The following is a 15,995-nucleotide window of genomic DNA, read 5'->3' as shown; positions in this document are numbered from 1 at the left end:
CTCCTGTGCCTTTGGGGACAGGTGATTTTCTACTTCTCAACACTCTGCCGTGTAAGTAACATAAGAACTGTATGTATATGGCTTAGGTAACTGTAGCATGTTCCAGAAAAACAGGGACCCCTGAAACAGCTCAGAGCTCGGTATCTAATTTTAGTATTTTTTAAGTAGTAAGAGGGAAACTGCTGAATTTAAAAGCTAAGGTTGTTGAGCCCCATTGAATTTTATGCCACCAGAAAGCTGGATATAGCAGTTAAATGTATACTGGACGTCTAACAATTTCCAAAAGGCCACGCCTAGAAAGTAGGAACTTTTTGAAGAGACTAAGGTACATGTGCAGAAGATATCTGCACGGGCCTGTAAAACAAGGCAGAGTGTTACTTGTTCTTGGCCACACATCCTCTAAGTCATGAATTCCCAAACTGCAGGTGGCAGTTAACTGTGGACCAAATAAATAATGTCTCGCACACACGTGAACTATTATTCTTCAAATGTCTATAGGTGCTACTGTGGTCAATACAATTAAAAGTCGTTTTCACACAGTTATTGATTCAAAGCAACTTTTTGTATTTGAAGCAACACGTGTTCTCCAGCTGAAGTGATATTAAAAGGGGAGGCAGATCGGGGCTCCTGGGTGGCTCAGGCGTCTGACTCTTGATTTCAGCTCAGGTCAAGATCTCACAGTTCTTGGGATCGAGCCCTGGGTCAGTGGGATTCTCTCTCCCTCTCTCTCAAAATAATAAACTTTTTTTTTTTTTTAGGTGGGGGCAGAGGAGGTGGATCCACGCACCCTGGAAAAGCTTGGAGATAACTACCGTAACCCATTCCAGGCCCCTGACCTCCTCACTGCCACTTACGTGAATAACATCTAGCTCAAGGTCCATCTCATCAAGAGCAAAATTCTGAAAAAAACTTTCTGGAACATTCCACCCTCACAGTGACCCTTCCTACCTCTTACCATGTCAAGTTTTCCTTTTACATGTTCGTTATCCTCTCAGACATGCATGTCTTAGCACGAGTTTTCATTTTAGGTAAGGAGACTTCCTCCTCCAGGAAGCTTATTAATTCTTCTTCAGTTTCCCCTTTGTATTCCCAACAGCACTTTGCATGTGGGAGAAAATATTTTATACGCCCCCTACTCTTTAATATCTACTTCGATCTGATATTCAATAGAAAAAATCGTTTCTGGAATCCTGACGAAACCTAGGTTTGAATTTCACATGACCTTGTGCATGTCTCCTAACCTCTCTGAGCCTGAAATTCTCCATGAGAAAAGAGACAGTAGAATTAACCTACAATGTGATCGTCCAGAGGAATGTATGACCTAGCCACAGCAGCTAGGCAATGGAAAGAAATAAAAGGCATTCAAATTAAAAAGGAAAAAGTAAAACCGTCACTATTAGCAGATGACATGATACTATATATGGAAAGCTCTTAAGTCTCCACCAAAAAAAATATTTTTTTAAGTTTATTTGTTTATTTTGAGAAAGAGAGAGAAAGCACAAGTCAGGGAAGGGCAGAGAGAGGGAGAGAGAGAGAAGCCCAAGCAGGCTCTGAGCTATCAGCGCAGAGCCTGATGCAGGGCTTGAATTCACAAACCATGAGATCCTGACCTGAGCCAAAGTCAGATGCTTAACCGACTGAGCCACCCAGGCACCCCTCCACCAAAAAACTAGGGGCGCCTGGGTGGCTCAGTCGGTTAAGCATCCGACTTCGGCTCAAGTCATGATCTCGCAGTCCATGGGTTCGAGCCCCGCGTCGGGCTCTGTGCTGACAGCTCAGAGCCTGGAGCCTGTTTCAGATTCTATGTCTCCCTCTTTCTCTGACCCTCCCCTGTTCATGCTCTCTCTCTCTCTCTCTCTCTGTCTCAAAAATAAATAAATGTTTAAAAAAAATATTAAAACTAATAAATTCAGTAAATTCGCAGGATACAAATAAACATACAGAAGTCAGGTGCATTTCTATACACTAATAATGAGTTATCAAAGAGGGAAATTTTTTAAAAATCCCATTTAGGGACGCCTGAGTGGCTCAGTCGGTTGAGCGTCCGACTTCGGCTCGGGTCATGATCTCACAGTTCGTGGGTTTGAGCCCCACGTCAGGCTCTGTGCTGACAGCTCAGAGCCTGAAGCCTGCTTTGGATTCTGGGTCTCCCTCTCTCTCTCTGCCCCTCCCCTGCTTGCACTCTCTCTCTCTCTCAAAAATAAATAAAACATTTAAAAACAAAATCCCATTTATAATTGCATCAAAAACAATAAAATACCTCAGAATAAATTTAACCAAGGAGCTGAAAGACCTTTTACCCTGAAAACGATAAAACACTGATGAAAGAATAATCTTCAGATGACACAAATAAATGTAGAAATGTACCATGCTCGTGGACTGGAAGAATTAACACTTCCATTGTTAAACACCGTTAAAACGTCCATGCCACCCAAACAATCTAGAGATTCAATGCAATCTCCATCTAAATACTACAGAAAAAGAAAAAAAAGCAATGTCATCTTTCACAGAACTAAAACAACAAATCCTAAAATTTGTATGGGGCCACAAAATACCCCTAATAGCCAAAGAAATCTTGAGAAAGAAGAAAGCCGAAGGTATCACCCTCCCTGACTTCACACTATACTATAAAGTTGTAGTAATCAAAATAGTATGGTACTGGTATGAAAACAGATACAGAGATCAATGGAACAGAATAGCAAACCCAGAAATGGACCCACAACTGTACGGTCGAGTAATCGTCGACAAAGTAGACAAGAATATCCAGTGGAATCTTCAACAAATGGTGTTGGGGAAACTGGACCACGACATGCAGAAGAAGGAAACTGGACCACTTGCCTACACCATACACAAAAATGAACTCGAAACGGATTAAGGACATAAATGTAAGAACCGAAACCTAAAACTGAAATGTAAAACTCTTAGAAGGAAACACAGGCAGTAAGTTCTTTCACGCTAGTCTAAGCAGTATCTTTTTTTTTTTAATTTTTTTTTTTAATGTTTATTTACTTTTGAGACAATGCGAGAGACAGAGTGCAAGCAGCGGAGGGGCAGACAGAGGGAGACACAGAATCTGAAGAGGGCTCCAGGCTCTGAGCTGTTAGCCCAGAGCCCGACGTGGGGGCTCGAACTCACGAACCGTGAGATCATGACGTGAGCCGAACGAAGTCGGACGCTCAACCGGCTGAGCCACTCAGGCGCCCCATAATTTATTAATTTTTTAATTTACATCCAAGTTAGTTAGCATATAGTGCAATAATGATTTCAGGAGTAGAATCCAGTGATTCATCCCCTACATATAATAAGCAGTATCTTCCTAAACCAGTCACCTCAGGCAAGAACAACTAAAGTTTACTACATGGGGCTACATCACACTAAAAAGCTTCTGCACAGGGAAGGAAACCATCAACAAGGCAACCCACAGCAATCCTAGTTGCAAATCATTAAGGGGTTCATATCCGAAATACACAGACACACCTTAACGTCAAAAAACCAAACAGCCTGATTAAAAAACGGGCAAAGGACTCGAGTAGACATTATTCTGCAGATGACATCCGGACGGCAAGAGGCATGTGAAAAGATGCTCAGCGTCACTCAGCATCAGAGCAAATCAAAACCACAAGGAGCGATCACCTCACACCCGTCAGAACGGTTAGTATCAAGAAGACAAAAACAGGGGCGCCTGGGTGGCGCAGTCGGTTAAGCGTCCGACTTCGGCCAGGTCACGATCTCGCGGTCTGTGAGTTCGAGCCCCGCGTCAGGCTCTGGGCTGATGGCTCAGAGCCTGGAGCCTGTTTCCGATTCTGTGTCTCCCTCTCTCTCTGCCCCTCCCCCGTTCATGCTCTGTCTCTCTCTGTCCCAAAAATAAATAAACATTGAAAAAAAATTAAAAAAAAAAAAAAAGAAGACAAAAACAGGCGCTGGCGAGGAATGTGGAAATACGGGAAACCTCGCACCCTGGTGGTGGGAATATGAACTGATGCGGCCACTATGGAAAACAGTATGGGGCAGCAGTGGGGGGGGGGGGTCCTCAAAAAATAAAAATTGCACTACTACATGATCCAGCAATTCCACTTTTGGGCATTTATCTGAAGAAGATGAAAACACCAATTCAAAGAGAACTGCACACCTTTACGTTGACTGTAGCATTATTTGCAAGAGGCAAGATACAGAAGCGCCCAAGCGGCCACCCACCGATGAATGGGGTAAGGAAGATACAGCACACGCAGAAATAACGGAAGAGTGCTCCGCCATAAAAAAGAATGACATCTGGGGCACCTGGGTGGCTCAGTTGGTTAAGCGTCTGACTTCGGCTCAGGTCACGATCTCGCGCTCCGTGAGTTCGAGCCCCGAAATGGGCTCTGTGCTGTCAGCTCAGAGCCTGGAGCCTGTTTCGGATTCTGTGTCTCCCTCTCTCTCTGACCCTCCCCCATTCATGCTCTGTTTCTCTCTGTCTCAAAAATAAATAAACGTTAAAAAAAATTTTTTTTTTAAAAAAGAATGACGTCTTGCCATTTGAGACAACATGGATGGACCCAGAGGGCATTACGCTACATGAAGTAAGTCAGAGAAAGAAAATGTCACAGAACTTCACTTCTACGTGCAATCTAAAAGCAAAACAACACACACCCACGAAGCAGAAACAGACTCAGACGGGAAACCGGGAAACCGTGGGTTATCAGGGCAGGGAGGCTGGAGGGGCCGGCAAAACAGGCGAAGGGGATTAAGGGGCACAAACTTCTAGTCATAGAAGAAGTAAGTCACAGAGATGTAATGTGCAGCATAGGGAATATAGTGAGTAACTGTGTGTGGTGACGGATAGTCACTGGACTTATTGTGGGGGGTCATTTTGTACCAGGAAAAAGCAATGTACGTGGAAACATGCAAAAGCAGGTAGTGGCCTGGCTGTCAGGGAATAAAACTCAAAAAATGTTTACGCTACTTAAAATACGAAAAGAAGACTCCATTCTTTTCTCTCCCTTTCAAATTTTAAGGACCGCCTAAGACATTTCACTTGACCACTTAAGTGGATGACACACAGGAGAAAGGATGCACTGCAAATGGAAATGGCTGGGGCTCCACGGGGACGGTGCTCAGGGCTTCAGGACTTGAACCTGACTGCTCCATCACTGCAGAAGGGGGGCTCCCGCCCAGCCGGAGTCGCTTCAGTGACTAGCAATGCGAGTGCCCCGGCTGAGTCGGGGTGGCGGGCCCTCAGCTGAGGTTCCATGCGCAGCACCCTACCCTGAAAGAGAAAATCTCATTTTTTTAAGGGAGTGTCAGGATGGCTGGGGAAGGTCTGAAAATGCCCACACAGAAGACTCTAGGTAACAATCAAACGCAATCACTACCCCAATATTTTACATCAGTGTTTCTCAAAGGAAGGGCGCTCTGCCTCCCCTCCCACCCCAGGGAGGAGTCTCTGGAAATGCCCAGGGACATTTTTGGGTGTCACATCTCAGGGGACAGCTCTGGCATGTAAGGCCAAGGACACTGCTGAAGACCCCCTGATGCAGAGGACAGCCCCCACAATAAAGAATTACCCAGCCCAAGACGTCGACAGCACGGAGCCTGAGAAATCCTGTTCCACCACAGTACTTTGGGTTTACTGCATGTACTTGACGAACAGATCGAAGGAAAATAAAACAACTCTCTCCCTAAAACACACACACACACACACACACACACACACACACACACGTGTGTGCTCCAAGAAGAAGAGATGAAAACTATGCAGGGAATAAGGGTAAGATTACTTCCATCACAAGAGAAACAATGGTTATCATGTTAATTGGTTTTTACTCTCGATCATTTGTTTTATTCGTAATCCTCCCGGAGCCCAGCACACTAGCTAAACTCATACCGCTAAAATTGAGAATGTTATTTCTGAACGTGTAAAAAAAATTTTTGATGTTTACTTATTTTTGAGGGAGACAGAGCGTGAGCAGGGGAGGGGCAGAGAGAGAGGGAGACACCGAACCCGAAGCAGGATCCGGGCTCCGAGCTGTAGCACAGAGCCCGACGCGGGGCTCGAACTCGGAAACAGCAAGATCGTGACCTGAGCTGAAGTCAGACCCTGAACTGACTGAGCCACCCAGGTGCCCCTATTTTTACATGTTTTAGTAGTATCACTTCTGAATCCTTTTTTTCTGCTGACCATATCTGAGACACATGCCGTCACAGATAGCCCTGCTGAATAAAGGATGTCCCCTCCCACCCTTACCACGCTGCTGCTGGTTCCTGGGCACTCCCTGCTTCCCCCTTCCCAGCCCTCACTCAGCCACCCCTAAGAAGGTTTCCTGAATACCTACTCTGTGCCAAGCTGGGACACAGCACTGGGACACAGCACAGAGCAAGGTACCAAAATCTCTCCTCTCCTGGAGCTTTGTGTGGGGTATAGCTTTGTGCGAGCTTCACAGGGAAGGGGACACAAACAGTAAACAAATAGACAATGAATATACAAAATAATTCCAGATGGTGCCAGGTGCTATGAAGAAAGCTACCAGGGGAAAGAAGAAAGAATGGGTGAGTGGGCTGGGAGTGGGTAGTCAGAAAGTCTCTCCAGGTGACATCTGATCAGAACAGAAAACAGTGCAAAGGAATTTCAGGCTAGGGAAGAGCCTGTGCAAAGGCCCTGAGGCGGAATGAGCTTTAAGGCATGCAGACTTCCCAGTAAGGGGCAGACTACTGAGGACTCCGTGGCCGTGGTGAGGACTATGGATGAGAGCCCATGTGTGACGGAGGCCCCTGGAGGGATGTGACCGACCTGTTTTAAAGGACCACCCTTGCTACAGGGTAAAGAACAGATGTAGGGCGAGCGCAGAGGCAGGGACACCAGTTAGCCCAAGTAACAGGTGAAGGCTTGGACAAGGGTTATGGTAACGAAGCGGTCTGAAATGAGCAGATGCGTTTATCTCCAACCTTTCAGAGCTAGGAGCGGCCACAGGAGCAACCCGGCACAGCCGTGTTATCTTACAGACGATGAAACCAAAGCTCAGTCACATATGTAATTACTGGCAGAGCCCGGATGTCCCGACTGCCCTCACCACACCTCTGCCCTTCCTGGCCGTCCCGGGACTGGGTGGGGAGTGCAGGAGACAGGCAGGAATAGGAATCCTCTAGAAGGCAGGCGCAGTCAAGTGTAAAATAAATGACTGTCTTGGGGCGCCTGGGTGGCTCAGTCAGTCAGTTGAGCGTCTGACTTCTGCCTAGGTCATGGAATCTCGCCATTCTGGAGTTCGAGCCCTGCTTGGGCTCTGTGCTGACAGCTCAGAGCCTGGAGCCTGCTTCAGAGTCTGTGTCTCCCTCTCTCTCTCTCTCTCTCTGCCCCTCCCCCACTCACTCTCTCTCTCTCTCTCTCTCTCTCTCTCTGTCTCAAAAATAAAAATAAAATACAAAAATAAATGACTGTCTTGCTTTGGACAAGGATGACCTCCTCGCCAAATCCAACGGGTCCTTCCTTGAACTCCCCCAGCACCTGATGCCTTCGACTAAGTCATTTTCCTCTGAGACGCCCCCCTCCCCCCGCCGCAGCTCTCTCCTGCTTCTCCCTCCTTCCATTCCTTTCCAGGCTTACTGACCTGCAGTCGCCCTGCCCGTGTCACTACTACTGCCCAGGGGCCACTCCTTCTCCGTCTGTAGAGGAAATCAACTGCTTCCTTTGCTCCGGGGGTTGCCCCTGAGTTTCCTCTGCAGAGTCACCCTTTCCAGACCCGGAGTTCATGTGTCTTCATGGACGTGACACATGATTTATGCCTCGCCCATCAGCACATTCCAAACCCCTCTGACCCACTTTATGACTCGGTTTGTGAGACGTACGGGCCTGGTGGTGGGGTAGCTGGGAGACAGACGGCTCCCCTCTCCCGCGGGATTCGCACTGGCATCACCCCCTAGCCTTCATGAGTGGGGAGCCTGAGACCAGAGCAGGTAAGAAAGTGAGTCCTGATGAAATCATTTGAACCTGGAACCCAGGCCTGAAGTCAGATACACTCTGGAGCTTTTTTTAAGTTTGTTTGTTTGTTTTGAGGGCAGGGGAGGACAGAGAGAGAGACAGAACCCGAAGCAGACTCCACGCTCAGCAGGGAGCCCAACATGGGGCTCAATCCCACAACCCCGGGATCATGACCTGCGCCAAAATCAAGGGTCAGATGCTCGACCAACTGAGCCAGCCAGGCGCCCCCACTCTTGAGCTTTTTGGTGATGTGAGCCAATAACTTTCCTTTCTGCTTAAGCCAGTGTGAACTGGATTTTCCACCACTTGTAGAAGGAAGAGTCCCGCCTGAGACCTCCTCTCTCTCTGTACGCGCTCTCTATACCCCCGTAAACAGGGATGACTCCGAAATCTCCATCTATATCGCTCTTCAGAGCTCCAGATTCATATCCACCCGCCTAGTAGGTGTTTCCTCCCATACTTTCCTCCCATACTCCCTTCCTGCCACACCCAGGCACCTCAGCTAGAACATGTGCAAAATGGAATTCGTCCTCTCTGCTCCTAGCATTTCTACCATCTCAATATGCTATTCCCCGTGTTTTTCACTACCCTAGAAAAAAACATCACCACCCACCCCAAGCACTCGAGACAGAAACCCAGGGCATCAGAGAGTACTCTTGCTAGGTAGTCCTGATGGGGCTAAGGCCCCGACTGACACGAGCCAGGGGACCTGGGGGAGATTCATGAACATTTCTGAGCCTTGGATCTTCTTTTATACGGGCTTGCTAGGTGTCAGTGAGATGCCGTATGTAAAGCAACGCGTGCTGGTCACTTCCGTTCCCCGTCACGGACACCTAGTGCCTCCCTAAATTCTGACTCACAACTTCATCGGCCACTGTCATTACCCCGGCCCAGGGCCTCGCTATCTTTGCCCTCGATGACTACCGGACATTTCTATCTCATCTCCTTCCCACCCTCCAGTGTTGCTGGACCGGCTGACTCCTAACCAGCCTGGTCACGCCATGCCAGGCTGGGCCACCGGCAGAACCTATCACGGACACGCCCTCCACTGCGGCCCTCCTGAATCGCTCGCTCCCGGTTCTCCAAATATACCCACTGCTGTACCTCACTCCCCTGATTTTGCACGGAAACGTGTCCGCTGTCGGAATGCCCATTCTCCCTCTTCCCCCGCCTAGTGAAGAGCTCGTCCTTCACGCTCGATGAAAATAATCCCTCTAAAAACGAAAGACAAGAGGGATGCCACATTGGCCAACGAGGCTCACAGGCAAATTCAAACCCTGTCTTCCCTGGTGTCAGTGAGGAGGGAACCTGAAAAAAAGGGAATAGGAAAGACACAATACTTTAAAATAGTGTTAAATGAGAAAAAAAAAAAGCAAAGAGAACAGAGAGGAAAGAGAAAACGTAAGAAGTTAGTCTTGCGATTGGAGAGGACTTCCTAAGCAAAACAAAAAACTTGGGGGGGGTCACAGAAAAGCGATTCATACCCAATCATGTCAAAAATTATCGCTTCTGCACAAAGGTACAGTTAAGTAAAGCTAGGGAGGAAAACATAAAAGGCAAAATATCTGATTTATTAACAAGAAAAGAAAGTCCAGGATTTAGAGACAGCCTCAAAAACTGATGCGATCACAAACAATTCAACAGAAAAACTGAAAAGGATTTCATGGGCAGTTTGAAGGAGTGTAAATTGACTAAGCTTTTTTTCAGTGTAAGCTTGGGAAAACCTAAAATGCACAGAACTTTGGTACGGAATGATCTCGAAGACATAGGTTTTGTTCTGCTTTGTTTTCAGTCCATAAACAGAATAGGGTATATTGTATGCTACCGTATTTTTTTCTTTTAGAGGGAGAAAACAGAAGACACATTTTATTTGCCTACAGATGCATAGGCTAACTCTAGATGAATACACAAAAACTGGCAAAATTCATTATATCCAAAATAGGGAAAGAGAGGGCTGAGATAGGAAGGAGATATTACCTTTTATACCCTTTGAATGTCGTGCTTTAGAAATACTACCTATCCCCAAATACAGTACCCCAAATACTACCCATCCCCAAACGAGTAAACCTAAAAGTTAGTAAATAAATTCAATCTCTTGTCTGCACCATCTCCAGATCCCAATAAACAAAGGGAATTTTGCTTAAATAAATGTTTAAAGTAACATACTTTCGGGGCGCCTGGGTGGCTCAGTCGGTTAAGCGTCCGACTTCAGCCAGGTCACGATCTCGCGGTCCGTGAGTTCGAGCCCTGTGTCGGGCTCTGGGCTGATGGCTCAGAGCCTGGAGCCTGCTTCCAATTCTGTGTCTCCCTCTCTCTCTGCCCCTCCCCCGTTCATGCTCTGTCTCTCTCTGTCCCAAAAATAAATAAACATTAAAAAAAAAAACAACTTAAAAAAAAAATAAAGTAACATACTTTCACCAGCTTCACTTGTAGGAATAGGTTTTATCCAGAAATACTCCCGTGTACACAAGATCTTGGGGGTGGCATCCCTGCCCTGCGGCCAGAGGCTTTGACAGGCCCTTCTCCCGGCCGGCCCCATTTCTCCAGCGCTGCCCGCAGCCCCCTTGTACAACCCCTGGTGCGTGCCCGGGACCCAGCCGGGAGGGACCGAGCTCCCTCCAGGAAGTGGGGGGCGGGGGGTGGGGCTCACGCTGCACTCGGGGACAGACATGCGTGGGGGGCGCCTGGGTAGCTCAGTCAGTTAAGCGTCTGACTCTCGGTTCGGCTCAGGCCACAGTCTGACAGTTCATGAGTCCGATCCCTGCCTCGAGCCCGCCTGGGATTCTCTCTCCCTCTCCGTCTCTCCTGCTCTCTGTCTCTCAAAATAAATAAACTTAAAAAAATATATAAGTATCAATAAACAATATTGCATATTCACCCGGATTTCCAGACTCGGAGGGCATAGACTTAGGCCCTGAAGAAGGCCTAGAAAATAATACATTTGCGGTGGTTACCTCTGAGGTGAGGAGAGGGAGTGGAGGGAACTTTATTTTCCTATACACGTCCTGTATTTTATTTTCCTATACATGTCTGTATTTTAAAAAATCTTTCATAATGACTCATGTTTATGAAAAAGCTACCACACTCTAGATATGCTTTCTATTTTTAAAAAAAAATTTTTTTTTAAATTTTTTTTTTTTTCAACGTTTATTTATTTTTGGGACAGAGAGAGACAGAGCATGAACGGGTGAGGGGCAGAGAGAGAGGGAGACACAGAATGGGAAGCAGGCTCCAGGCTCCGAGCCATCAGCCCAGAGCCCGAGGCGGGGCTCGAACTCCCGGACCGCGAGATCGTAACCTGAGCCGAAGTCGGACGCGCAACCGACGGAGCCACCCAGGCGCCCCGATATGCTTTCTATTATTCACCCAGGGACGCCGGTTTGTAAGTTGCAGGCTGACTTCAGATTGTGCTCTGGATCCAGGGCTCTCTCACCGGTTACTTGAGTGAAAAACACACACACACACCACCGAACGTGCCCCCTTCATGTCTTACCCCCCATCACAGAGAAAACGCCTTCCTTTAGGCTCCCAGCTTCCCCGAACGCATCTGCCCTGAACGCCTGCTGCGCCCATAACTGGCCACAGATACAGGTAGCGAGCAAGTTGCAAGCATTCTCTTGGCGTAAGACTAGACTCCAAGGAGACTGACACTGGCTGAACGAATGAGGGGCTGAGTCATTAAGTCAGTCCTCCCTCCGAACTCCAGCCAGCACTGCTGGCTACCTCCAGTTCTGTTGTCGTTTCTTTTTTTGGTTCTCAAAGGAAAACAGCTAGAAGACACCACCCCCCCCCCCCCCCACTCCAGCCACGCTTCATCACTTCTTAGAATGACAGCAACTTCTTCCTAAGGTCCAACCCAGAGGCTGTCGGCTGGCAGTCTGCAGGCAACGACCAGCCGGCACCTATAATCTGCTTGCCCTGCGTATTTTGAAAAGGGGTTTGAATTCGTTACTAGCTTTAAAAGCATGAGATCCTTTTCCATAACAATTTACAGCTTCCCCCCCAACATTCAGGTCAAGCAACAAGGGGCTGGAGCTGTCTCTTCCCAGGGAGGCGTGCCCCCCACCAGCCCGCCTGCCTGCCTGCCCTCCTCTACAGGCAGGCCTCCTGACTGGCCCAGCCCGCAGCAGAGTTTATACTACAGAACCGTACCTCCTTTGGCGGACATGTAGGTCAGTTCCGGTTCAGCCCATTCTGTCTTTCACGGAACCCAAACAAAGAGCTCAACCCCTCTGACGACACGGTCCTCCTTCGTCTCTGATACTCCCACCATGCAGGGCTGCAACGCAAAGAGAAGGATAGGAGTACATGAGGTCGTGGATTTAGCTCCTAAAATGCCAAGCGGGTCTCTCTTTGAGGGGGTCCCTCATCTCCTCGCCGTGGCGGTGGAGCTTTGGGACAGGGAGAAGTCCTGAGTTCGAGGACCCACCTGGATGACGGAGTCGACGTTAAAAGTACCGCCAAGTCAAAAAACCTGAGTTTGATTCTGGCTCCTTATTGCTGGGCCAAGTACTTAGCTCTCTCGAGTCTGTTTCTCCACCTATAAAATGGGCTGATAGCACTTCACAGGGCTGTTAAGTGAATGAAATTTTAAAAAAGTGTATACGATCGTGCTTATAAACAGCTTACAACTACAAAATAAGATAGGTGTGGAACAGAACAAGAGGGGAGCTGTGGGAGAAGTGACAGAAAGGGGTGACACAAATCCCAGTTAAAGAAAGGTGGATGGAGAGCCCGTGGCTGTGTGATCTGAGGTCCCTCCTGCCTCCTCTTTCTGCCTTGAGCTCTGGGAAATGCCTCCCCTCACCTGTCTCATGGCTGCAGTAAGGGAAAGTCACTTTTTCCCCATGCAGTAGCCCCCTGCAGCTCATTTCCAGGGACAGGGAGGGAGGCTGGGCTGAACTGGTCGCTGCCGGGCTGGGGAGGAGGCCCGGTGATGTCCTCCCCAGCCAGGAGCACGCTGAGATAGGCGTGTCTGTCGTTACCATTATGCCCATTGGACACATCAAGGCACTGAGGTCCTTTCCCTCCAAAACCACCCCACCTCCCGACTTCACAGGGAGGAAGACCAAATGACCTTCTCTGGAAAGCACTTCGCAAAAACGGATGAAAGGTACAACAGCGAACAAAAATAGCCACAGAGATGCGATACAAAGTCATGCCAATGCACGGCCGTGTGGTTACTGGAAAGCAGACCTCTCGGGAGCGCACCAGAGCATCCCAGTTCCCCAACGGACATTCTCATCTCCCACGCCTTTGTCAAGAGGTTGCACGGGGCTAAGGTCTGGCCCAGAAGGCTGGCCAAGTCCCCCCAAAGCTAACCGACTCTCGCTCTGGCAGATGTGGGGGCGGCGGAGGCGCCCATCGCGCCGCGCCAGGGTCGGCCCGGCGACTTCTGAGCGCGCCTCCCACCCAGGCTCGGGGACACAGCGCCCTGAGCCCGACTGGGAGGGTGGGACTCACCTGGTCCTCACGGATTCCAGGCGGGGGACGAGGCCGCTTAGCCCCCCACGCCTATCCCCGAGGGAGGAGTGAGCCCGCCGCCTGGAGCCCCTCTGGGCCAGGTCCCGGGCACGCACGGATGCCCTCCCCTCCAAGGGGTCATACCAGGGGGCTGCGGGCAGCGCTGCAGAAAAGGGGCGGGCCGGGAGCAGAGCCAGTCCGAAGCCCCCGGCCGCAGGGCAGGGACGCGCCCCCAAGATCTTCCCACAAAGAGCTCCGGCTCCCCACCCGCTGGCGGAGCGCGGCCGGGAGCACAGCTCCCACCCGCCGTGGGGGGGGGGCGCGGAGAAAGGAGAGCGCCGTGGAGGCGGGGAGGCGTGGGGGAAGGGGCGCAGAGACCCTCCCCGTCGCGCCCCCGCGCGCGAGCGCGCGTGCCCGCCCGCCCCGCCCGGAACTCAGTCCCGCTCGGGCCCGCCCGCCCCGCGCCCCGCGCCGGGCTCACCGCGCCGCCTCCGCCGCCGCTAGGGCCCGGCCCGGCCGCCTCCCGCCTCGGCGGCCGCCGCCGCCGCTTCCTTCCTCCCGGCCGCGCTCGCGGACTGGAGGTTTCGGGTTTCAGGCCGCCGAGCCCCGCTTCGCTCCTCCCGCCGCCCCGCCACCAGCACGCGGACCCTGGCGGGCGCAGGCCAAGTAACTTTGCGGCGCTCCCGCCCCTCCTCCGCCGCGCCGCCCCGCCCCCCGCGGCCCCCCGCGCCCGCGCCGCCGCCCCTCCCCGCCCCGGCGCGCCCCTCCCCAGCCCCGCGCCCCCGGCTCGGCGACCGCCCGCCCTCGCGGTCGCTTCTTCCCGTCCCTTCCCACGGCCGGCCTCGCCCGCCGCTCTTTGTCTCGCCCTCACCCTCTCGGCTCGCCCCGCTTCGCTCCGGTGGCCCCGACGCGGGCCCTCCCTGACCCCGTCCCTCCGTCCCAGTTTCAGCCGTTGGGACGTCCCCTTTTCCATCTCCCTCGCCATCGCACTCCTACTTTCGGATTCTCCCCCGTGGGTTCCGCACAGCCCCGTTCTCCTCCCCCTCCAGGCTCGCCCTGCACTCCCGCTGGCCTTCCCTTTCCTGCCCACCTTTCCTTCACCCACCCGACGTCTAGGGACAGCTGCCGGGCGCCAGGCACCGCGCCGAGCCGTGGAAACATCCCAGGGAATCGACCTGGAGGCCGGCCTTTGAGGAACCCGCAGCCCTCGAGAGTGAGAGGGTGGATGTAAACAGATCCCTACAGTGTTGCTCTGCTCGCCCGTGAACCACAAGGCCGAGGAGCAATCGTTACAACGCGCAGACCAGAGCGCTGCCCATTCAGAGGACAGAGCATTTCCTTTTCGTAATGTTCTTCTCCCCCCTTCTTCACTCCCCACGTTCTGTACCGTCCCTAGCCTCCTGGCGTTTTCTACGCAGCAGTCTTAATAAGGGGAAGAAAAGTTGAAGCAAACGGGCGAACTGCAGCGAGGAGGAAGGGAGGAAGAAAACAGGGCAGGAAAAGAATCAGGTCAGAATTTACAAAGTCCAGTTCACCAGCCCCCAGCACAAACTGATGCTGCCCCCGGAGCAGGATTTAAATTCCTCTGAAATCCATCTGCTTTGAGGAATGCATTAATTATTCCCTTATCTACAGATTGGCGCTGTGGGAGCAATAATTTACTATCTTGCACTTGCCAAACACCCAGCTTGTCTTCAGGGACAGACGGGATAATGGGGAGGGAAAAAGTTAATGGACGCCTTAATTTTCCTACGGGATAGATGCTTGACTTGGTCAAAAACCGGAAGCTGAAGCTCCTCTCAGAGTCTAGGTCGCCAGAAAGCCAGATGCTGAAGGAGTTGAAAGCGGTTTGTTCTCCAGAGTATTTTAGACTTTTCTAATGAAATACCTGGTTATTACTATTATTATTTGGACTTGCATTGACTCTGGCACTGGCTAATCTTTGTGACCCTGCGGAGTTATATATAACCTTTCCGAATGTCAGTTTATTCTTACATAAAATAGGCATCCTCATACCTGCCTATCTGTGGAGTTTAAGAAGACAAAACGAGGGGCACCTGGGTGACTCAGTCGATTGAGCGTCAGACTTCAGCTCAGGTCATCATCTCGTGGTTTGTGGGTTCGAGCCCCGCATCGGGCTCTGTGCTGACAACTCAGAGCCGGGAGGGAGCCTGCTTCCGATTCTGTGTGTGTGTGTGTGTCTCTCTCTCTCTCTCTCTCTCTGCACCTCCCCCACTCGCATTCTCTCTGTCTCTCTCTTAAAAGTCAATAAACATTTTAAAAAGTTTTTAAATAAAAAGATGAAATGAGATTAAGTAGATCATCTGGTGCCATGGAGCCTGAGAGCTAAGCCCTCTTGAAAGCTGGCATTCAAGAAAGGTCTGGAAAGATCTGCCATAGACTGACATGGAGAGAATGAGAAAAACAGTTATGGATCTTTTGCCTCCGTATCCACCCATGATACGAGGATGCCCTTCCCATACTGAACTCCACTGAAAACCTTTTTTTCTCCCGCTCATTATCAAATATATTATTTATCACAAAGGTTTTTCTTCCCATAGCTCATTAGCTCAGAACTTAC

General features: G+C 50.4%; 1 protein-coding gene across 1 annotated transcript in view; it reads right to left on the bottom strand.

Annotated features, from left to right (window-relative positions):
• The window catches only part of GPR161 (G protein-coupled receptor 161), a 48,867-nt gene extending 36,378 nt beyond the window's left edge, over positions 1-12,489 (bottom strand). Inside the window, exons 1-2 of the mRNA XM_047077333.1 lie at positions 12,381-12,489; positions 12,104-12,230 (exon numbers count right to left, since the gene is read on the bottom strand). Coding sequence (XP_046933289.1) covers positions 12,104-12,119 — 16 coding nt within the window. The 5' untranslated portion in view covers positions 12,120-12,230; positions 12,381-12,489. The remainder of the gene's footprint in view (positions 1-12,103; positions 12,231-12,380) is intronic.
• Between the last annotated feature and the right edge of the window lie 3,506 nt (positions 12,490-15,995).

The sequence above is a fragment of the Lynx rufus genome, unplaced genomic scaffold, assembly GCF_022079265.1.
Source record: "Lynx rufus isolate CCGP_SWC_20201006 ecotype Redwood Valley unplaced genomic scaffold, mLynRuf1.p SCAF_15, whole genome shotgun sequence".
Lineage (NCBI taxonomy): Eukaryota > Metazoa > Chordata > Mammalia > Carnivora > Felidae > Lynx > Lynx rufus.
Note: the sequence above shows the minus strand (reverse complement) of the source record. Positions and strands in the feature narration are given on the sequence as shown.